The sequence below is a fragment of the Ciconia boyciana genome, chromosome 18 (genome assembly GCF_034638445.1).
Source record: "Ciconia boyciana chromosome 18, ASM3463844v1, whole genome shotgun sequence".
Classification (NCBI taxonomy): domain Eukaryota; kingdom Metazoa; phylum Chordata; class Aves; order Ciconiiformes; family Ciconiidae; genus Ciconia; species Ciconia boyciana.
Genome location: NC_132951.1, coordinates 11,452,265 through 11,476,095, shown reverse-complemented (window position 1 = coordinate 11,476,095; position 23,831 = coordinate 11,452,265). Strand labels below are relative to the sequence as shown.

The 23,831-nt window shown below is 39.1% G+C and overlaps 1 protein-coding gene across 3 annotated transcripts in view; it reads left to right on the top strand.

The window, feature by feature from the left end:
- The window catches only part of PNPLA7 (patatin like domain 7, lysophospholipase), a 125,659-nt gene that overhangs the window by 6,946 nt on the left and 94,882 nt on the right, over positions 1 to 23,831 (top strand). For all 3 annotated transcript variants that reach the window (XR_012045731.1, XM_072883478.1, XM_072883479.1), the window contains 12 exons: positions 763 to 851; positions 1,244 to 1,384; positions 2,783 to 2,942; positions 3,990 to 4,070; positions 9,159 to 9,287; positions 10,650 to 10,730; positions 11,334 to 11,478; positions 12,031 to 12,123; positions 16,695 to 16,795; positions 17,685 to 17,831; positions 21,819 to 21,896; positions 22,752 to 22,957. Coding sequence is in view for 2 of the 3 variants with exons in the window: in XM_072883478.1 (XP_072739579.1) it covers positions 763 to 851; positions 1,244 to 1,384; positions 2,783 to 2,942; positions 3,990 to 4,070; positions 9,159 to 9,287; positions 10,650 to 10,730; positions 11,334 to 11,478; positions 12,031 to 12,123; positions 16,695 to 16,795; positions 17,685 to 17,831; positions 21,819 to 21,896; positions 22,752 to 22,957 (1,451 nt within the window). In the remaining variant the exon portion in view is untranslated. The remainder of the gene's footprint in view (positions 1 to 762; positions 852 to 1,243; positions 1,385 to 2,782; positions 2,943 to 3,989; positions 4,071 to 9,158; positions 9,288 to 10,649; positions 10,731 to 11,333; positions 11,479 to 12,030; positions 12,124 to 16,694; positions 16,796 to 17,684; positions 17,832 to 21,818; positions 21,897 to 22,751; positions 22,958 to 23,831) is intronic.

Sequence of the window (23,831 nt, the reverse complement as noted above, 5' to 3'; positions counted from 1 at the left end):
TTTTTGGTTTGGCGTTTTAGACCTTGCTTTTTGCCTTTATTCCTGAATAAGACATAGAATATTACAAACTAACTGCTGTTGATTGTACTTCATGTATTTTTGATAAAATACCAAGATTTTACTTTCTAAAAAAACCAAAAAAAAGTGAGTCTCCAAACTAAAGATTTTTTTTTTTTTTGGTGAGAGAAACTTTTTCCTGGGATTAAACTCCCTGAGAAACAAGCAGAGAACTAGTAATGTTTTGAAAGTAACTAACAAGATTTTTTTTTCTTGGTCTTGCAGTTGTTGCATTTCTCCAGAAGGTGGCACTTAGTAACTGTTAAAAACAAGTAAAAGCCTTGCTGCATGTCTGTGTTGCTGCTTGTCACCAGCTCAAAAATGAACCAGCCCCTAGTTTGTCAGCATCACAGACTGCCATAGGAGTACTGGAGCTTTACATGTTACTTCTCTGCCTGATGTTGAGTGTTCCTGAGTGAGAACTGTATAGCTAAGGGGTTTTTTCCCTCTACCATTCATTACCACTTAGTAGTAGTTGCTTATTAAAAGTGAAGTATGCTCCACTTGCTTTCTAGAAAGAAAGTGATCCTGGAGTAGGTGTTGTTCCAGTCCTCCAAGGTCTTACATAAGTGCTTCACTCTGCTCCTGTTCTGATGACTTGCTAGATAAGTTGGAGCCTTTGCAAGGTTGGAACTAGTGGGTTGGGATTTTTTTTGTTTGTTTTGGTTTTTAGTAAATGTTTTTGTTTTCGTTATTTTCTCCTAGGTTACAACTCTTCCAAACTCTCTGGTTGGGAACGCTGTGCCTCGCCAAAGGATGCGGAAGCGGGCGAAAGTTTTATCTTTGGCTAAAAGGTACTTGTGCTTTTGGGAAGGGGAAAATTCATGCCATGGAGGCTGGTTTTGTGGGTTTCCTGTTTGTGGTGTGGAACCTATCCCCAACATAGCACTCTTCCATAGCTGCTGTTTTTTCAGTCCTGTGAGCTGTGCATTGGCCTTGTGTTTTGCTGGGAAGTTTGCTGAAATGGAGTGGTTTATGCACACAGCACCGTCTCTAGCTTTGCTGAAGAAAGGCAGGAAAGGAGCAGTTGGAGGGTGGAATGCTACTGTTTTATCTACTTGATAATGTGTAACTTGGTATGGTGTGCATTCAGTATTGCAGTCAACCGATGGTATCAGTATACAGCCCATGCTTAAGACAATTGAGGAGGCTTCCTGAACTTTCTGACTTGTCTTTTTCTTTGTAGGATTCTGCGTATTAAGAAGGAGTGTCCAACTCTGCAGCCGAAAGAACCACCTCCCTCTTTGCTAGAGGCAGATCTGACTGAATTTGATGTAAAGAATTCCCATTTGCCATCGGAAGTCCTATACATGCTTAAAAATGTTAGGTAATGTTAAATGGAAAGATAAGTTTGGATTTTGCTTTTGATGGATGTTCAAGTGATCTAAATATTTGGCCGTTTGTGTCAAGTCTTAAATTTTATCACTGCATGGTCAGAATCTTTAAGCAGTTGATTGAAAGTTCATCTGGGCTTCAGGAAAGAATAAATGACTTCTGATTTTCTAGAAACATTAAGAAAATAGTTGACTGTGTTTAAAAAAAAAAAAAAAGGAAAAAAAAAAGAAAAAAAAAAAGGGATGTAGATTAGTGGCCTAAATTTGGGGATGATGATGATAAAGCTTTTCTAACATGAACAGATTTCTGTTAGTACATTTTTAAAATTCCCTTTAGACTGTATCAGACAATTTTTTTTAGTACAGAAGGGCACCATAATTGGTAAATGTTAATTGGATACCATATCGACAACTCTCTAAACTGCAGAATCTTTTATTTCTCTGGCTAAAAAGGTTGCAAACAGAATTGAAGTCAACTTAATCCTCACAGCTCTTTGGTAGGTTGAGAGGAAGGGATGGTCTTTGTGCCCATTCAGTCAAGTGTTTATATTGCTGACGCAGCAAAGAGGATGAGATCTTCAGACCTGTAATTTCGGTTTTGTTTGTGTATGTTCATTTTTCTCCCAAATATGATATAATTTAGTCCTGAAGGTCATACATGCTGTAATAAAGCTGCTATTTAGATCGTCTAAACGTTCTACTGTGGAATTATGATTTCCTATGACTAATGGGTGTTGCAGTAGAATTTGATTGATTGATCCTGTTAAATGTGAGCTAATGGAGCTGTATGAAGGGCCCTTCTGTGCTGTGCACGGAATGATCGGGTTTAAGACACACATTTCTGTCTGCCTGGTAGTGACTGACTAGTTTCAGTATCGCAGGAGTCCAGTTGCAGGAGATGGAATATTCCAAACTTACAAGTAGGTGCAGATGATGGGAATTTTTCCCTTTGTTTTCAGTATTTCTCATGTGTTCTGGTTACGTGGACAGGGTAGCTGTATGAAAAGGGGAAGTTCTGTAGGGTGGCTTTTCTCATGCAGTGTGTGAATCTTGCAGGTTTTTATATTTCTTCCCCTTCAAAAGCCATGCTGGTGTTTGCTTGAGGAAGACTGGATATACTTCCTTCTGAGCCCGCTGGCATTGCTCGGAGTGCTACTCAAAAAGGAAATCCAGTATTTACAGTTTTCAGGGTTTCTCAGTACTCTTGCACTTCTGTCTTGGGGAGCTCTGCTCCTTCCGCCATGCTGTTGAACTGCCATGTGACAACTGCTTCTGGGGTTCCTCTGCTATTCATGCCTAATCTAGGAAGGATTTTCCAAAGGCGGTGATGATTTTAGGTTTCCCTTTGCAGAAAAGGGAAAAAGGCTAATAGGTCATTTTTTTTCCTGCAGGGTCCTTGGCCACTTTGAGAAACCTCTTTTCCTGGAACTGTGCAAGCACATGTTTTTTGTGCAATTGCATGAAGGCGAATACATCTTTCGTCCTGGGCAGCTGGATAACAGCATCTACGTTGTGCAGGATGGCAAGCTGGAAGTTTGCATTCAAGAAAGTGTAAGAATAAACTGATCCATGGTTCTTGAGATCAATCTGTTGGCATGCGTCATTAAGTATTGATTAAGCTTAGACGTTTGAATCGTAGTGATTTAGAAAGGATTACTTCCAATCCTTCAGGACCATGATATTTATAAAGATCAAGGTTTTGAGCTGTCATCCCCTGTGTCTTAGATGAGAGAGCGAAACACAATGCTGATCAGGCATTCTGAAATGTCCTCGCATACTCTACTTGCATAGTTCTTGAGGGAGGACAGGGTGCAAGAGTGGCTTTGCATAGCGTTGGAAACATTCTCTTTTTGGATGGTAGTTATATAAAATAGTTAGGTGTACAGATCAGGAGAGACCAAGTACATGTCAGTCCATAATATTCTACCGTGGTAGTTAGAGGGTTTGCCTGGGAGGTGGAAGATTCAGATTCACTTTTGGGTAGAGAGGAAAAAGAAATGATGGCTTGTGTTATAGGTGAGTCTTAAAAAAAGTTGAGCGATAGCCCTTGCGATCCCTTCTGCCAATTTAGATTTTTTTTTTTTTCCCCTTCTTCCTGACTGAACTTTGAGTTTAGCTTTAACATGTGAACAGTTTTCTGATGGCTGAAAATGCAGGGCTTTTGTGTTTGTATATTATCCCAAATTTGATGATTTCTTTATGTTTTGTATTTTGCTGTTCTCTGTTTTGTACTACGTCTTGACATGTAATCCCTCAATAAAGGGAGCTAATTCTGTCTCAGAGTGAAGGAAGCTTTTTTTTTTGGTTGTTACATAGCAAAAACAAGCAGGTTACATCTTCCCCTAGACAAAACTGGCTTTTAGGTTTTTTTAATTTATCAGTTTTAGAATGTTAGTTTCAAACTTTGGTGGTTTGAATTAGCACATTTCCATCAGAGCAGAGAGAAAACAAGCATTCAAGTTATAATGGGGGACCATTTCTGGTAGGGCTGTTCAGAGTGCCTGGGAGAATGAGAGCACGTTAAGCTTTCTGAAGTGCTCCATATATGCCAAACATGCAACTGTGAGCCTGCAGTAATCTTCTATCCTGCACTTGCAGGATGGAACAGAAGTGGTTGTGAAGGAGGTGCTGGCAGGAGACAGCGTCCACAGCCTTCTCAGCATTCTTGATGTTATCACGGTAAGTTCTTGAATGTGCAGGTTTTCTGCAGTGCTGCTTTATGTCACAGAGCCTGTTGGGGGAAGTAGACTTTGAATGTTGCTGGGAAAGAATCAGAATGGAAAGTGTTTCTTTGACCAATGCTTTTCCTCCTCCCAGGCCTTCACAGCTGTCAGCTTAGCTCTGTGGTATGTAAGCTGGTTGTGAAACGTGTATGCTTGGCAGTGTAACACTGGCTATTTTTGATAAGCAGTAGGATTTGATTTATTCTTTTATGGCTGGAAAAGTGAGGTATGGTTTGACTTGCTCAAGGTCACAAAGCAGTCAGGAGGAGGACCAGGTTAGGGCCGAGAAGTCCCGGCTTTTACACTGTTTGATTTGTTACTTACTGAATTTATTTTTATTTACTCTAATGAAAATAAATCTGACAGTTGTTATTATTGTAATTATACTGTGAAAGCAGTTGATGGATTTAATTTTTTCCTAATATGTTAATGTTGCTGATGACCGTCTGAAGGCTGTGCTCTTTGGCAGGCGACAAGATGAGCTAAATGCTAGCTGGTTGTATTTATTTGCACAAATTGGTGGTGTGGATTTTGTTTCAGTTGGAATTACAATGATGGTTTTGCTGAAATTGTCACAGTGCATCTATTTAGGAATACCTAAATTGAAGGTGGTGAATTCGTCATCTTCGGTAATATGCAAGCACTTAAAGTGCTTACTTGAAGGATTTTGGTAGTTGAGAGGATAAGATAATTTAATCAATACGTTGTTCATATTTGACCTTGTATCATGTTTCTCTTGTGCTTGGCTGTCTCCTTTCATTAAAAGGTACTCATATTCTATGTGTAAGTAGTTTTAATGATTCTGTAAAGTGTTCTTTGCCACTTTTAGATGCAGGCATATATCTATATATCTAATTTCCATAAAACCTATCGAAAGTGATAAACAATTTTTAAGCTTGGTCACGCTTTCTTCTGTAGAAAGTAATGGTATGTGAATAATTTGGGCTGTACAAGTCTAGTTCTTACTGTCAAATCCATATTAATAGCAGATTTAGAGGTATCTTTGCCCTTGCTACTTCCACCAGTAAATTTTCTTAATATTCTAAAGAGCAGGACCATTGTGTAGGAACATGAATACTAGCCATGTTCTTTTCCTATATTCTTTTTGAATAAACAAGAAGAAACCCTTCTTGTATAACAATGGTTTATGGGTTTGGTTTTTTTAAAGGGTGGTTGCCATTCAGTTTGTATTGTGTGTTTTTTGTTTTTTAGTTCTCATTCTATCTTTTTTTTTTCTCTTTCTCATTAGTTATACCACTGGTAAATCAGAAAATAAAAAGTATTGAAAGTGTGTTGAAAAAAGTTATCAGCGTGCAGAAGAGTATATAACCAAAAACCTTGCAAATTTTTTTGCTGAAGTAACTTGTTCTCATTTATTTTTACAACTGTCTCTTTTTTTTTTTCCCCCCTCCCTTGTTTCACAGCTCTGTGGACTGGTTGTTTTATTTCTGTTTTTCCTCTTCCTTATGCTCCTTGCTGACTTTAGGTATAGGAGTAGCATGAAAATGGGCAAGGAGAGAGAAAGTAGCATTGATCAAAATAGAGCAGACTTCTCAGTGGCATTCCAAATTAGTGAATGAGTCCTAGAACTTCCTGCAGATGCCATAACCTTAATTAAGTTTCACTGAACCACCAAACACATGGATCTGACATGAAGAAAGAATGTATTCAGAGAGGATTTGAGTTGTCTGAGCTGAATTTGTGATTCCTTTGACTGATTTTGTAACACGACGTCAGGCTGGTCCCCCACTTGGTTGAGAGATGTGCAAGAAAATTGAGGTTGCTGCAAGAAGTGGCGACCTCTTGTTGTTGGATCTAAAAGAAAGGTCACATAAGAGGTACTTTTCTAATTTAGTTTTCCAATTTTTTACATTGAAAAGTCCCCTTAGATCTACTAAATACCAAGATAGCAGCGGTAACATAAGAGACTTGTTCTGTATTTCACTTATTCTGAGAACAGATAAATGCTGCTTTCTCAAAACTCGAAGGAGAAATTGGAGGCTTTGAATCACCCTTTCCTGGTGTATTGGAACAATTCTGTGTTGTAGTTCATCTGACTCTGAATTGATACTGCCTCAAATATTGAAGAAGTCTCTGAACTGAACACTGGCGATGCCCATGCAAATGTTTTCAGAAGCTGTTGCTGAGTGCCCGCTCTACCCCTATGTGCAATCAGGTCTGTTTCCTGAATGGTGAATTTTCATTCAGAGTTAAACGGGACAGATAGAGATGGTGTTTGATGCTGATTGCTAGAGATTTGGGTTTCACTCTTCCTTTGCTCTCCATGTGGAGATGGTATTTGGAAAACTGTGAGCAGGTGGCATAGTTGGAATGAAAAAGAAGAGACTGGGAGGAATATCGATCAATTGCTGGTGACTGAGGGGAAAAAAATGAAAGTCTGAGGATTAAAAGAAGCTGAGAAAACACTTGGATAAAGGTGAGCCTACAGGGCTCAAGTCTGTTTATGTGACAGTGGACAAGATAGATGAGGTTATAAAGAAGCAATTGATTGCTGCAAGAGCTCTGGGTTGCAGCGCTGTCGGTGTAGTGTGGAGGAAGATGAAATCCAAGCAATGGGAATAGAGAGAATATGCCAGATTTTGGGTACAGAAAGGAGTTACCACTCCAAGTGGGAGAATGTAAGGCACCCGTGTCTCTTGCAGCAGATTTCTTAACCAAACTCATTTGGATTTGGCCATTGGCTGTCATCTGGATTCAACTACTACTTTAGCTGTGACATTTGTCACCTACAATATTTAATTACTCCACAGCTCTTAGAGCAAGACAGAAGTAAATAGTTATCTGCGTTGAGAACAAAAAGTTCTCTATTGGAAAACCCCTAGTTCACTACTGATTATAACTTAACTGTTCCTTGTGACCTCAGTGTGTGATTGTAAAATATTATAATTTAAACGTGGTATTCTCCGTATGTGGCTGATTACGTTATATTTGAGAGAACTGACAATTGCGGGAACATTTCCTCTTTGCATTCCTCTGACAGCTTTTAGCATGTTCCAGACCAATTAGACATGGTGGTTGGCCCTTTCAAAAGCAGGCTGCTCTCATGCAGGGATTTTGAAAAGGAAAAATTATATGCTGAAAAACTGGAGGGTTGTTTGGAGGCTGTTCTTTGGAGAAAAAGGCTGCTGCATCATTATCCGTTATTATCCTTAAACTGGTTTTCTGAGAGACTATCAGCATTGGTCTGTCCTCAAACAAGCACTGTTCTGAAAAAACCACCAAACACTTTACTGGGTAGAATGTAGACCATATAAATGTGATATACAGTGCTTGTTTTGCCCTTTTGAATAACTGTTATGGAACACTGTCAAACTTAATGCTTATCCTTTGTCCAGCAACTAAATATTTAATAGATTTTTTTAGTTTTTCACTATAGTTGGTATAGAAATTGCCATACAGTTGATGGCAAATATATCGATGTATGTACTTAAAAGCAGATCATATACGTTTTCTTATACATTTGAGTATAAGGAGAATTCCAAACTATTTCTTCGTCTGAAGCCAGGCTTTAAACTGGCCTGTAAAAGAGGAATGTTGCATTTATTTTTGGTACAGCAAAAGGCACAGAAATGTAATTTGTTAATTTCTTTACTTAATTAAAAGAAACTCAGGAAAACTGAGGATGCCTGGTAGCTTTGCACTGTAGGTCAGAGAGATGTTTAAAATTCCAAATCCCTCAGGAACTTGAAAATCAAAGCTATTAATATCATCCCCAGATTTTACAGAAAGGTCAGCTGAAGTTGGTGTAATTAAGAAATTGGTTCCAATTAATTTAATTTAATTTTAGAATCTGTTTCATCGTGACTTCCAGACCAGCAAGGCAGACAGAGCTGTAGCTTTATTTTCCAGAGTGGTTGTAGTTGTACAGAATGTATCTTGTTTGGTTTTGCTGTGTTCTGTAGGCAGAAATTCTTTTGCAGTGATTGTGTTTAGTTGTCTGATGCTCTGGAAGACTTGCAAGTTTTTCCATTTGTAATCAGCATTTAGCGTCTGTGTGTTTAGTGTTTGGAAAAATTTGCCTTCTGCTGCTCAGGAGGAATGAAAGCTTCAGAAGCTGTAAGGTGACTGTGTTAAAGTAGAAACTCCATTTCTTCCTTAGCTCCTGCTCTGTACCACAAACGGACTCCTTTTATCTTAGAAATAAATCAGTGTTTCATGTATTAGTAAATGAATTCAAGACTTATAGATATTACTTTCAGCATTTACTAATGGGGTAGAAGGGGTGTTGTCTGGAGGTTTTTATCCAAGTGTTTGGCAGTGGATTTTTGTTAAAATCTGTTTTGATTCAAGGGCAAAAAATCCTAAACCAGAGGCTTGCCTTCCAGTGTAAAAAATCTCTGTATTCTACCCACTTACAATTTTATCTTTCATTGGTTTGTTAATTCTCCATCTGTTCTTCAAGCAACTGGGGACAGTCTAGACCCAGTTTATCTCAAGTGAAGAGAAGCTGTTTGGCTTTGTCATTTGGAATATTTCACAGAGAGAGAGAGATGAAGATACATATATATGTCTTAGAACACAAGAAGTCTTGCCTGTTTTTTGTCTTATTCCATTATATGTGATTACTATACAATTTTGTTATATTTTTTGCTGACTGTGTGAGTCTGTTATTGCAGCAAATAGCTTGGTCGTCAGTACAGATAATAAAATCAACAAAACCTCTTTTCTCTGCAGTCTTGAATAGCTGGAAGTTGAAATACTTCTGAAGCCTGGCTTTGTAATAAAACTGTAACAGAGTTGACAGACTAGCCAGTTCCGTTAACCTGATACACCTTCTTGTAGCTCTTATTTCTCTACCTCTGTCTCTGTTTAATGCTAGTGAAATTGCTGGTGTGAATTCACCTGACCATGCTGCCCTCATTACACCACCTGTAGGTCATGGAGTATAAGTTCAAGGCTTTTTGTGGTCAGATGATGTCTGTCAAGCATATACAATATCAAAGGAGAAATTTGGGAAGCGATTGGGAAGAATTGGGTCAGATAATTGGTGGATTAACCTTGTGTCTCTGAAATTTTCTATTAGGGTCACCCTGCTCCTTATAAAACGGTCTCAGCCCGAGCAGCCATTCCATCCACTATATTGCGACTTCCAGCAAGTGCCTTTCAAGATGTCTTCCAGAAATATCCTGAAACTCTTGTTAGAGTGGTGCAGGTAAGCTTCGTTAAGTAGAGTTGGGGGGTGGGGTGGGAATCACTCTAACTTCAGAGTTACAAGGAAGACATTTTGGAGTTCAGCAAGCTTATCATCCTTTTGCAAATATGGAACTGTTCAGTATAGCTTCTTTTCAAGATTTGGACTAGTTCTGCTATTCCTCTCACTCTTAGAGCCCTAGACTTAATGATCTCAGCATTAATCACATACAGGAAGAAAGAATTCATATATATATTTACATTGAATCAATTTCTGCATGTGATAGCCTCTCAAATCAGCCTGACCTGTACTGTAAGCTCATTGGTCCTGGTGGAGTAGAATGTGCTGGTGTGGGCTGTGCGTTATGGTTATGCACCAACAAGGCTTCAAAATGGGTTAGAGTATGGAAAAGACTGTTGCATATTCTGAAAAAGGACTAATGTGCTGTCAGAAGCTGTTTGTTGAGGTGTGGTGCTTTGTAAAATTCACAAAATGCAGACTGGCACGTAAATTTCCACTTCAGAAGCAATTGTCAGCATCTGAGGAGAGAGCTGTGCTTTGTATTAGTTTTAAATTCACCTTCCCTTGCTTTGCAGGAGCTTAGAGAGCTTTCAAGCGAGCACTGCAAATATGTCTTGTATATCCTGCAAGTGGAAGCTAGTGTATTAATGATTTCAGTTTGGAGAGTTTGCCAAGCGGTGCGTTGTCCCACAGGTGCAATAGTCAAATGGGTGCACGTGACCTGAACAGTCATTCTGGTCTGTCCTTTTGTTTTATTATCACTTCTAAATCTTTTTGTCCTTGCAAACTGTTCTGGTATCTGGATGATTTATGAGTGACACATGAACCTCCTAATACTGATGGTTGAGGAGAACAGATCATTATACCGATTTAATTTGCTCTGTGAGAGCTGATACAAAAGAGAGGATGGCTTAAGAGTGGGAAGAAGCTGCCAGGGCAGAGGAAGGTCAGGTGGCAGTGTTGTCTTATGCTAGTTTAGAGTGTTTGTAGAGGAGTAGCACGGGCTCTGTATGGGCAAAACTGAAATAATTTTTTTAATGGGGGAGGAAGAAATGGAAGCAAATGCATTTATTTCAAGGCATGTTTATTATTAATGTTTACAGAAAGCAAAAAGCATTATTTGGTGTTTGGAAATAAGGCTTTGGATTCTTGTGCCATCAAATGATTATGAAGTCTTTGGTAAATCACTTGAATGTATCTTTGCCTCAATTTATCAACGGCTGAAAAGGAATTTCAGCTTAGGGTACAGTCTGTATTTTGTAAAGTGCCTTCAGGTGCACTGGTATGTAACTATCTAAATGCAAGAACAAGTGTGGGAGATGCTAAATCCATGCCTGCTGCTTCTTGATTTCCCATTTCTAGATCATCATGGTAAGGCTGCAGAGAGTGACATTCCTTGCTTTGCACAACTACCTTGGTCTGACTACTGAGCTCTTCAATTGTGTAAGTTTGGGTACATTTTGTCTGGTTTTACTATGCAGCCTATCTGTGACTTGGCACAGAGAGGTTTTTCCTTTTTTCAGAAGATCGTAAAGCAAACGTTACGTATTAATTTAATAATGACAGTACTTGAGAAGTAAGGTACTTGCTATAACCAGCCCATAAAATCTAGCCTACGCTTATGCCTGGGGAACTGGGGGGAGGGGGACAAGCTTAAATTTCAAAAGTTTTGAAGTGCATCACTTCAAAGTGGTGTACGTGCATCACTGTGCACATACATCAGTATGTTTCAGCAAGTCCTGATGTGTTAATGATACTGAGTCACTTCTACCTCTAACAGTTCAAAGGATGATGTACCCTTGGTAGAAGAGGATCAGGTCAGGGAGTACTTAAGCAAAATGGACATACTTAAGTCCATGGGCCATGATGGGGTGCACGTAGGAGTGCTGAGGGAGCTGGCAGATATCATTGCAAGGCCACCCTCGATGGTCTTTGTTTGATCACTGCGACCGGGAGAAGTACCCCAGGGGTCAATACAGGGTCCGGTCCTGTTCAACATGTGTGGGTGTGTGTATTATGTTTGCTTTTTCACCTTGCTGCTTGCAGCAGAGCCAAGCCATCCCGCTCATCTCTGTGACAAGTGTAACATCTGGAGGAAGTTCGAGCAAAGCAGTAAAAAGACAAGTGTCTAGTGTATCAGAGGAAGATCGTGGAGAAAAGTTTGAAAAGGCTGGGGAAGCACTGGAAATAGGTAATGTTTCTGGAAATATGTAGTAACTGTCCTTTGTGATGTTCCTTAATTGTCATGCTATTCATCAGAGGATTTTTATTTGATTAGAATAGTTAGGGTTTATCTTAAATCAGTTTCAGGTTTGAAGTTTTTGGATAGTCCTCAGCTTTAATAGGAAATTATTACGTGTTGTTAATGATAGGGGTGAGGGGGGAAAAAAAAGTGGCTCCTAATGTTGACTTTGTAGGAAGAGCTGTGAAAATTCTGCACTCTAGGTAGTAGCAGAAGAATTGCTGGATATGTGTAGGCTTTTGGGTTGAAGTGTCAGTATAGAAGCTGAACCTAGGAAAATAGAATTAGTTGAATTTTGCCTCTGAACCTGACAAATTTTTTTAATTAAATCAAAAGTGGGAAGCAGGTTTAAACAATGTTTAACATTGGTTTTTCAAAACCTTTAACGCAACCTTTAAGTTTTAAAAGTGGGTAGCGAGAAGTTCTTGCTGTCAATGAAATTTATTTTATTAGGGAGTACTGTGTGTTTATATTCGTGTAACTTTTGTTTCTGAATTTCAGATACGTCAAAGATTCCTGGTACAGAAAACTCTGAGCATGTTTTTAGAAGAAGCCTTTCTTCACCTCCCTACGCAGGGTCTGCAGAGGTTTCTGGTACGTAGTGTTTGGCAAAATTGTGGGAAATATGTAATGTATCTAATCGTATGGGGGAAGACACATGCTCTCTGGAGCACTGGGTTAGATAATCTTCCTGTTCACGTTAGATAATCATCTTGCAGTAGTACTGCTTCTGAACTCATTTGTCCAAAATTTATTTTCTGAAGTAACAAATGGACTATTATCTAAGAGAGCATTCCCTTACTGTCTTTATTAGCCATGGGGAACATACAGTAATTTGGCTACCAAGAGACCTGCAAATGAAGAGCTTTATTAATTGATATAACTGAAACAAAGTGAGTTACAATGATATGCTATCTTTCCTGCAGAAGATGACACACGATTCTTGCTTGGCTGATTGTCCCAAAGAGCACATTATATGGCTTCGTTGCTTTTAGAGGAATGTTTTTTGAGTGGGTAATAAAGGTGATTTATCATTGAATGCTCTGATGAGACATTTATGAGGCTGAGCTGTTTCGATGCTGCAGTATTCATTTCAGTGAACTTCAGTCATCTCCACTGTAGACATCTTCCTCTGAGCCAGTTGTTTAGTTAGCTTTATGTTCAAGGAGAAGAAACGGGAACTTCTTGGATGAACCATAAAAGGAAGGAGTCTGTCTTTCATTAGCTGAGTACCAAACTAACCATCTTGAGGTAGTTGTAAGGTCATGCTTAGATACTGTAGTCATTATGGAGATACTGTTAATAGAGAAGTCATGTAAAGTTTAATCTGTGGAATAAAGGTACCCTGGATACATTAGAAGATACGTGTATTGCTTATATTGACTATTAAATGGTTTAGGAGATAAGAACTTACTATGAGGGGTTAGAGAGCATGGTGACAAGGAGAGAGGATGGAGACAGGCTGAGGGAGCCTTCAGTGTTGAGGGCTTTCCTCAGTGTAAGTTTTCTAACACTTGTTGCTATCAAGTTAAGTTGGTGGTATGTAGAGAAGAGAAGAACGGGTAGTAGGGTTTCTTACATCTTGCCTCATCTTTAACAATAGAGAGTTGATTCACTTTCTCTTCAGTTTCTGCTATGAAATGTACAATGTCCCAGTTACAGTTTTTCATAACTTCCAAGTTACTGTCCAGAGGGATGGATGTGGCAGAGAAATAGGATTTTGGCTAGTGATAAGTAGGTCATCTTTCTGAACCAGGGAAACAGATTAAGGGAGCCGTGCAAGACTTGGCTTTATTTTCATATGTGTTAGGTTGGTTTGTGCTATGCACTATAAAAAGTACCAGCAGACTTGATTGAGTGGTGAATTCAGTAATGCTTACCCTGAACATAGCCATTTTCCCCCCAGGTAAATAAAGTAGCTCAGTGAGATCTGCCTATGCAGCCCTGTAACACTTTTAAGGTAGAGTCGATGTGTGTTCTTAGAAGCTTTTATGTGGAAGGATCCCTGCGTACTTAACAGTGAATATGTCCATTTGTCCTTCCTTTCTCCTTTTATGTGTCATAAGAGTTATGTCAGGGTACGCAGAGCTTAGCAGAGAGAGCAAATTAATTTTTACTGACAGAAGGAGCGTATCTAATTGGGTAATTATGATTTGCCTCAGTTAATGGAGCTGATTTCTGTTCACTGCACTGAGGTTACAGTCACTGTTTAGCTTGCACGGAAAGTATCTTGATGTCTGTAATGAAAAGATCAAGATCTTGCTTCAGATTCTATTCCACTACCTTACTGTGTGTTCAGACTCCATGGGAATATTGATTATGTTTCTTATTGATTCAGAGAAAAGAGAACGGTCTGTTATTAGACTCATATCGGTGCTATTATCTCAGCATCTCTTTGATTTACTTGGCTCATTAGAATTAACAAAAACTGCTAAAAAGACTTTGGGGAAAACATTTTTGCCTCAGTTGCTCCTGGGGTTGGGGTGTAATTTGTTCTTTTGGTTTTTGTGTAGCTATCTAACTTGAAACATAGCAGTTGTGCAGATGAGGAAATACGATCCTGCCAGCTTAGGCTAGTCTACTTTTTAAGTGTACTAACCCTTCATGTGGAGAAAGATGTAGTTAAGTCACATGGAGTATCTGGGCTGGTGGGCAGAAGAATTAGATGAACGAAATAAAACAACAGGATCTTTTGTATGTGATAACTTCATCAGTGATAACTTCATCTAGTAAGGTTTGTTCCTAGAAGTAAGTGTTCCCAGCTTAATTTTTTTAAGGTTAAATAGCAGTTTTCTTTTATTGGTTTATTTGTTTGGGGATTTTTTAGCAAGAGTTAAGACAAGATGCTTTTTCTTCAGAACTGAAGCCATGACCCTACAGCATACATGCAGGAGCACAGGACAACCTGCATTAGGAAAAGCAGGTAGTTTGAGCGAGTGCTTGGAAGGAAAGAGGCAGCTGAAATAACTGCCAGGGACTGTGTCAGTTGCCATTGTTTTTGCAGTGACTTCCATACCAGCAGTGTGTGGGATACCAGCGAGCATGTGTTCATCAAACAGGATTGCATTCCACTCTTGAGTTTCCCACTGCCTCCTGTTCTTTTGACTCAACGGTTCTAGTTAAAGCTTGTTCTGCTGCATCCTTTCTAACTCCCATTTGAGCAACAAGACAGTTTAATTAATCACTGTGTGGGAAGCTTATATCTACGACTGAGATGAAGACTTCTACTTTGAATAGAAGTCTAGTAGACATAAGCTTTCACTCTTAGAATGCCTCCTCTTTTTCCTCTCTCTGATTTTTCAATATGCAGAGCTATGTAGAGGATGCTTTTCATGCCTACATGCCCGTTATCGGATTATTTAGGTTTACCCTGAGAAGCATGTGTTTAGATTTAAAATGCACTTGGTGTATTGGGGCTTAGTAATTATGCCGACACTGTGATTTGTGGGGCAGTGTAGTTGACAGGTAGTCAAATCAGCCCATATGGAGTTCCATGCTGCTATTTCTACTATCCCAGCTTTTTTTGTTTATAACTAATTTAGGGTCTTTAATGTTGCAGTGTGTATGAAATCCAGTTAGTAGCATCAACAGCTTGGTTGGTTGGTTTTTTTTTTGTTTTATGGTTTGTAAGTTTTGCTGATGACAATCTTCAGGTCAAGTTGTTGGATTTCTTGTTTGGAGGCTGATCATTAAATGATATTCTGACCCCAGTGGCAGATGTGGATTTACTACATGCAAAGATTTGTTCATAGTTGTAGGTAATATGGAAGAGAGTACTCTGAGGTAGATCTGAATCCTTGGGACAGTAGGATTCTCTCCTTGTTCTAGCTGAGGTGGAGATAGGAGTCAGCTCCTTCAGAAATAAAATGATTGTATTTTTAAAATTAAATTTATAGACAGCTGTTCATGGGAAGGTAATATTTTCACATGATCATGTGTAACAAGGGTGTAAATACAGGGCAGCTCCATGTTGCCAAAAGCCAACTTGCCAAAGACCAGGGCAATCCTGGACAAACTCAAGTGGGGGGGGACGGGATAGGGGGGAATTCAGAATTAAAAATTTGAGCCCTTTCAGAGTTTATTAGGTAACAAAATTCAACAGTCAGGGAAGGCAATGGCTCTGCCTAAGGGCCCATCCTATTTTTGAGCAGCAATTTGTATTTAAAAAAGCAAAAGTATAAGAACAATGTAGTAACAGAAGGAAAAAGGCATAAGGGAGAAAATTTAAACTTTACTGAATACAGTATATTTTTGAGATATATTAGGCACAGCAATATGATGGAAACTATGATAGGTTTATTTGTTAAGGGAAATTGCAATCTCTGCATGATTCTTAAACTCACCTGTAAATCATCAGGCTGATATGTGGGTATTCTATTCAGGGTAATTAAATAGGAAGTGTTTCCTAGTTATGTTTGTGTTATTGATTATCTCAGATAAGTTCCTGGAAGGTGGGTGGGACAGCCAAGGAGCTAATATACTTAAGATGTAACAGAATTGGGAAGCAAGGAATAGAAGTTGTTAGTGACTTCAAATTCATGAATGAAATAAGTGAGACCTGTAGGGGAATTCCTTACGTATCTCTCAGCACATGATGTGCATTGAAAGTTTGGACAAGTTGTAAAAAAAGATCTGAAATGATTTTAGGCATTGGGGGAGGGGTGCTTTCCATGGAGAGACTTTAGGAAATTGCTGATCATAATATTCTCCCTGTGAAAGCTCTTACAATATATCAGGTACAAAAAAGTTCTGTGGTTTAGTGGAGAAAAGGTTAATAAGAATAATTTCCTGGAAACCACAAGGAAAATGTCTGTCTGATGGATTTGCCTCTTCCTGGTAGTCTTGAGATCTGAATGACGCTGTTTTGTCTACCCCAAAATAATTATTGTACTCTGTACAAGAGTGAGTGTGGGAATTTTGGGATATATTGTGTACATGAGCTCAGATGAGAAAATTTAAAGTTCCCATCAGATCTTCCAGGGAAAAAGGAACTAAGAAATAAATTGGAATATGAGGATGCCACTTTCTATTTTATCCTCAACTTCAGAAACAAACAAACAAACCAACCCAAAAGAAATGTTGCTTGACTTCGTGTACTATCTGCTATTTCTGACAAACTGTAATAATGGAGATGCTTAAAAAAAAGATTTTTCTATTGCTTGTAGGTAATTCCAGCGGCACGAAGTCAGACATGGACATGGCGTATGAAAGAGCCAGAGTGCACTTTGTCTCCGAGGACACTGCCAGCAGTCCTGTTGTGGGCAAGGTAGGTCTGCTCCTTTAGATACTCCAGCATGTTTCTTGCATTGCACTTCCTTACTCATCCTTATTCCTTGAGTAATAGAAATGTTTTCTTCCTTACTTCGAGTACATGCCCTTGCATGTACTCATCTCTCTACAAGTTGTATATTTGGTGGTCTTGTATTGGTGTGTTTTTAACTTACAGTTGTTTCGGTAGATTTTGGTGACTGTTAAGGCTTTTTAGTGAATATCTGGAAACTGGAGATTCCCTTGGCAAGTAATGGCAAAGCACTGCTGCAACTGCTTAATTTTAGGTATATTGCCGTCCTCTGACTCATGAAAAGGATTATTTGGAAAGGTGAATTTGTCAGACCATGCTTTATTTGTGAGAACTACTTTGCAGCAAGGAATTAAAAACCTGTGAACTTCCTGTAGGTTTTCAGTCATGATTTATGAATCTGTTTTTCTTTTCGTGGTCTTCTTTTTACAAAGACTGACCTGGAAGTTAAGAGCACAAAAATGCTCTTGAATTGTAAAACTGCAAACCAAAATCTGAAGAGAAACTGTGGCTCGGTGTGACCTTGACAGACATTTTATCTTTTCCTCCCTCTTTGTATGAGGTGTTGATCAAGTTTTAGTTCTATCAAGCTGGCAGCCGCCCAGTGTGTGGAAAAGTCTCTTATTCTTCCCTTTTGCAAGCTGTGACAAATAACTTTGTTTGACTTGAATGTCAAGCTTTGCAGAAAAATACAAGGATAATGAAATTAGCAAGCTGTTGCTTTTTTGGAAACCTAGCTTTTTTTTTCAGGCCACCGGTTGTGGTGGATAGAGAACACAGATGATAGGGCAAGTTTTTCCTGAGTAGGTGCCAATTATAACATCTAAACCAATAGTTGTGTATCTGTTCTTTGCAGTCGATACTGAAGAAGACTGTGACGGTGACAGAAACTCCTTCAGCAGTTTTCCATTATAGTGCTGTGCAAGATTCCTGTAATAGCAAACATATTGATGCCATCGTTGAAGCAGCAAAGAAAGACCTTTCAACCTTGATGAAACTTGATGTAAGTTATTGCAGGGCAAAATGGCTTTGTTTTTGCTCTTCATCTCATTCTGCCAGGCGCTGAAAAGTCCATTGTCTCCCTAGTACGCTGTAGACTAGCTGAACGTTTTATTCTGTAGTGTGCTGAAGTTATTAGCGGGACTGAAATAAATCTGAATTATTCTGCCATTTGAAAAGACCACACTGAAACGCACTGCATGAATCTTTTCTCACTGTGTACAGATTTATCCATGTGAGAAGTAAATGTGCAATTTCTGCTGCCTTGTAATTCCATGCTCTCACGTACCATGTGAAGAAGTTATGTAAAGGCATTCAGGTGATGGCTGAATCTATTAATCCTGTTGGCATAGCATCTGAGTGCCTTGTTTAATTTTTGGAATTGAATCTCTGTGTTTGGCCATTGGCTATGAGTGCATTTCACAGCTGAGTGACTGTGCCATGCCCATTCCAAATTAAATGCCTGGTGCCCTCACAGTTGTCATTCTTGAGCTCAGCCCCTGCTTCTCACCTTCGTGTCATAAGAAGGAATGAAAATGTTTGTTTTCATCGTTCCTATGATTCCAGCTGCATTTCATGACAGAAATGTATCTGTTCGTGCAGCTAATCAGACAATTTGGGAAAATTGGACATCTGTCTAAATCAGTCACAGATACCCTAGTTTTATTACAGCATATATTTCAATAATTCAAGTCTGTTGCTGCTGCCAGAGGCCTGGGCACAGCTGCTGCAGCCCCCTCCTCTGCCTTAAGAGCTCTCACCAAGCGACACTTGCTAGAACGTAAAATATTGTACTTTTGGATTTTAACATTCCCTGCTAACTTCCAAATTATTCCCCTTGCACCTTCAAAATCTTGGTCGTGATCTTTCAGTTACCAGTAGTGAGACTCAAGATACATGCTCTGCATTGTCGCTGATTTGACTAAGGCATGCAGCACTGCCTGTTAGTCTGCAGGAGACTTAACTGTCTTGCTACGTTAGTTTTCAGTTTGTTTCAGGCATTTATATCCTCATGAAAAGGCTACAGACTATTTTAGAAGAAATTCTTGTTACAGATGGAGTAAAGTAGGACTAGGTACTTTCATCTGTTCTGTTCAGCCTTCTGTTCTTGATAGGACTGGCCTCAGATGCTGCTTGTGACAAAAGTTTGTATCCAATATGAGCAAAAATTCCAAGATCACTGAAGCTATTGATTACAGCACCTTTTTTTAAATCTAAATAAATTTCTCTGTAATTAACAAGTAAACAGATTAGAGTTGAAGTTAACTAGAACAGCATCCTTAAAATGCAGCATCTAATAGGCAGTGTTTTTAACATGAAGATCTAAATAGTAATGAAATAAGGTAGGCTTTTCAAACTTTGATATTAGAGCAACTCAGTTTTCACAAGCAAATAAGAATCTGATGGAATGTAGCCAAATGCTAGAAATCTCGTTGAAAGGTCAATGTTAACTTTGTCTATGCAGGATAGCAAAAGTTGATTCTTCTACAGGCAGTGGAAGAAAAATCTTACTGTGTTTAAAAGATTTGTGTTCAATACTACTTACATAAAAGAAGAAAATGAATTCTGTAAGCTCTTCTCTTCAAAAAAAATTAGCTCAGATCTTTTATTTCTTAGCTGGCTGGAGGCATTTTAAGATGTCATTTTTCAGAGCAGCCAATCAGTATGAATAAAATCAAGATGTTTTGATGACAGATGATGGTGGTTTGTTTTCTGGTTGTTTGGTAGGGTTTCTTTGTGAGACTGTAAGAGGGAGGAGGGGATAATTTACTATAGGAGAGAGGCAGTATTATTTCAAATCGGTATCTGACTTCAGAATGAAGATTTTCTTTTTTTTTCTTTTGTTCTAAATAACTTGAATTCCTTGGGTCTCTGTCATGAATGTGTTTCAATCTCATACAACTTCTACGTGTTTTCAGCTTTATCTGCAGTTCGGATACGAGAGTTAAACAATGTTGCAGGGCATGAATTCTGCGTGAGTTATAAGGGAATTGAGTCGCTTCCTGTGACAAAACAATGATTTGTCCCAGTTAATGACTGCTTTTGTTTATCATTTGTAAGTGGTTTGTGCTTTCACTTCTGCATCATAAACCTCTGCTAATTTATTATCTATTATAGTGACACAAAGGAAGAAACTTGCTGTGAAATGGGTTTTGTTGTGCTAGTGACTTCTTTTCCTAAAAGCTAGTGGCTGAAGGAGGCTGGAGGGGATCAGTGCAAAGTTATTTAGCTCAAACCCTGTAACTATGCAATGCTGAATTTGGGTTTGCTGGTCTTGCCCATTCAAGAGAGAAGATACTAGACAGGATGGATCTGGTCTATGATCTTGTTTGTCAACTCCTTTGGTGCTTAATCAGGGTAGTAATAGCACAGAAAAGTAGCATTTCAAGGACTGCTTGGAGGTCATTCAGTCTCTTTTAATGCCCAAGGCAGAATCAAGTATTGCTAAGTCATTTCTGTCAGGTTTTTGTCTAAGCTGTTCTTAAAGATCTCCAATGATGAGGACTTTGCAGCTTTGTGTGCAATCTATTCCAATACTTAATAGTCTTAGACATGAAGAAAATCTTTGCAACAATTTTTGTTAGAGCTAATGCAGCCAAAAAAAGCTGTTGATAAGTAGAGTTCATTAGGAAGCTTGTATTCCCTTACTGTGAGATACTTTCATAGTTAAAACTTTAAGTATAGGTAATGCTATACAACCATAAATGTATAAATATAGAAAAAACGTCATAGAAATTAGTTGAGTTGATATTGCTGAACTGAAATATTTTGACAGGTGCTTGTCAGGTTCTTTGCATTGGACATGTTCCCATGAAACAGATTGGTTTCAATTAAAAAAAAGAACAGATTTTCATTAAAAAAATTGTATCAGCTGTAGGTGTAAAGAATAATTCTGATTATTTCACTTGGTTCTACCAAGAAGGTAGAACCTAGTGGTTCTACCTCTGAGGCAAAGTACTGGACACAGTCATGTCTGGCTTTGCCTTGCAGAGGTTAAGCTGCGAGACACCAGGACTGCACTGACACTCTTTAGTGTAAAGCAAGAATCATGTAATAGAGCCTACGTTTTGCCCCTACCAGTTCAGATGATGATAATACAATGTTGAGCTTTTGAAGATTTGCTGGTTTGGGTGAAAGTTTTGCTGAAGCAAAGGTAGCCTGAAGCATTAGGGTTTGATACTGACTGCGCATGGGACACCAACTTGTATGAGCAGTTCTTTGAAATGAAAGAAAATTCTCTCCGTGTGTGGTGGTTGTCTGTGTTATGTACTCGGGATTATGGTGGTGACCAGCTTTGGAGCTGGGAAGGAATCTTCTGATCAGCTGATGTGCTAAGCAGAGCAGCTCCTTGCCACTGCAAGGGTTTGGGGTTGAGTAGAAACTGAGGGCAGGCTTTCGGAAGGACCCTCCCTCCCATGTGCTCTTCAGCTGGGAGGAAAATTCCCACTCTCCTGTGCAATCCACGTGTGCATGCACACAAGAATTCACTTTGGGGAAGCTTTTGGTCTACGGTGTGTATGAAAATCTGCTATGCACGCACAGCACAGCTGAGCTGTGTGACCAGGGAAGGGCTGTGATAAAGCAAGTGTTAGATCATCTTGTCCAATTCCTCCATGATGTAGACAGTCTCTTCTGGTTTTACCTTCCTTTGAAAATAACTTAATATTTCATGATTTTCATGCCAGCTGATATAGGTCTCTTTTTGTTATAGACCCTTAAGAGAATCTGGGGGCAAAACTGACAAATGTAAAATCCTTCAGAATCCAAGTCTGATCAATTGAAACAAATAAACCTTTTTTCTTCTGGAAGAAATGTTTGTTGGGTAGAGAAATATAAAAATCAGGCACCATATTTTAAAGAGATTCAAGTACTTATTACGTTGTCTTTAGTAATTATGCTTATTTGCTTTATTTCAATGCTTCCTCACATTCTCAGATCTTTACATGTGCACTGACAAGTAAATTGTACCCCCTGCCCCTTTCTTCTCCAGGACCCTTCATTGTTAAATGGCAAAGTGACACTGCATCAGGTTACTGCTGGGACTGTGCTGTCGAGGCAAGGAGATCAGGTGAGTGAGCGTCATCTGAGAGCAGAGAGAACATAAGTCTGGCTCAGTCTTTGCCCCCCACCATAAGGTATTTATACACATTGATGATAAATAAAAAATCTCCCCCAACCCCTCCCAAACCTTCTCTTCTCGAGGTGAAACAATGCCAGCTCTCAGCCTTTCTGCCCACACAGAGTAGCAGTGTAGCCAGGGCCAGAGTGGGAATCTGGTACCTGTCTGTTTTCAGCTCTTATGTACCTTCATGTGAAGGTATGGAGTATCATACCTCCATCCTTCCGGAGGAGGCATGGAGACTGGGCAGCCCTTTTTCATGCCCTGTACTGCAGGCTTTCGGTGATGTCACTCAGTTGCAGTAAAGTGCTATAAACAAATAACACTGGATTTCTATTGTACGGGGGGAAAAAAACCAAAATGTATTTAGGATATAACGAGATTCATTTATAATAATACTGTGTAAATAGACAAGCTTATGCAAAGCAGACGAGGGGCAGCTCCAGTTACGGTGCTGCTGTATTCTGCTCTGCTGAACTGTGGTGTCTCTCATCATGCTGCTGTGATGACCCCATTATCTCCATTCTCAATTCTGTTGTTATTTCTTGAGCTCTTACAGATGCAGCCTTCATTTTTCATAACCATACAAAGAGAAACACATTTTTCAATATTGTGGCTGCTTAGTTTTAAATATTCATAACCTGCTTTTAATAATTCACTATTGTGTCTTATTTTATCACCTAATTGTTCAAAAGCTATAGGGAGCTTTCTGGAAAACAGATCGGTCATGATAGTACTGTCACTGTGATAATTGCTTTTAAAATCTTTGGGGATTTTACTGAGCTCTTTTTCCATTTTCTCCAGGATGTTAATGTTTGCTTTGTGGTCTCGGGGATGCTTCATGTGTACCAACGGAAGATAGACTCAGAGGAGGACACCTGTCTGTTCATTACCCATCCAGGAGAACTTGTAGGCCAGCTCGCTGTCCTGACTGGGGAACCACTGATTTTCACCATCAAGGCCAATCGAGACTGCAGCTTCCTGTCTATTTCCAAGTCCCATTTCTATGAGTGAGTTCTGCCATGAAAACATATATTGATTTTTTTTTTTAATTTTTTATGGCCCTGTTGAACAAATGGGAGTGGTGGATGTATGTGTGGCGTAGTACTGCTACAACGCATCCTGTAGCAAACCAGATAGCTTATGTGAGAGTTTTAAGCACCCAGATGAGCTCTGACCCATCTATCAGATGGCTTTATCTCCAGCAAGAGGTAGTGCAGGGAACATGGTAATGTTTAATGGTGGTATCTCTTTTGTTCCCGGTTTATAGAGCACTTAACCTGATGGGGTGTGATTTATGACCCAAGACTCATATACTTCATAATCCAAATAAGAAAGTCTGGCCAGAGCCTGTGCTTTGCTGGGTGCTTCTTTGCCAGGCCCTTTCTCTTAGATTCTTTTTTTTTTTTTTTTTCTGGAGAACCACCCAGTTCTGTTTCCAAACACAGCCCAGGCTGTTGGATGTGTTATGAATGATTGGTCTTGGTGTAACTGTAGATTCTCAATGCTTACTCTCAATGCGAGACAGGTTCCTTTCTGGACCTTGGAAGCAGTACCTGACTTGTGACTTAATGCTTAAAGCAGGATATAGGTATTTCTTAATTAAAAAACACACACCCAAACCCGATATGATGACTGTGGTTAGCCTCGTTGTCCAAAATTAATGATTAATGCTCTTGAATTATTCCATGATCCTATTGTTAAGGCTTACTATTAGTTCACACACATAATTTGTGTCAAATACCTCTATTTCCTTTTCTAATCTCCTTTTTCAACTTCTGCTTGAATGTGCCATCAGTCCTGTGTTATGTGTAGGACTTTTTGAGGTTGTGTTTTCTAGGCTGCTATTATGTTGTATATTTCTGCATACTTACTTTCTAAATA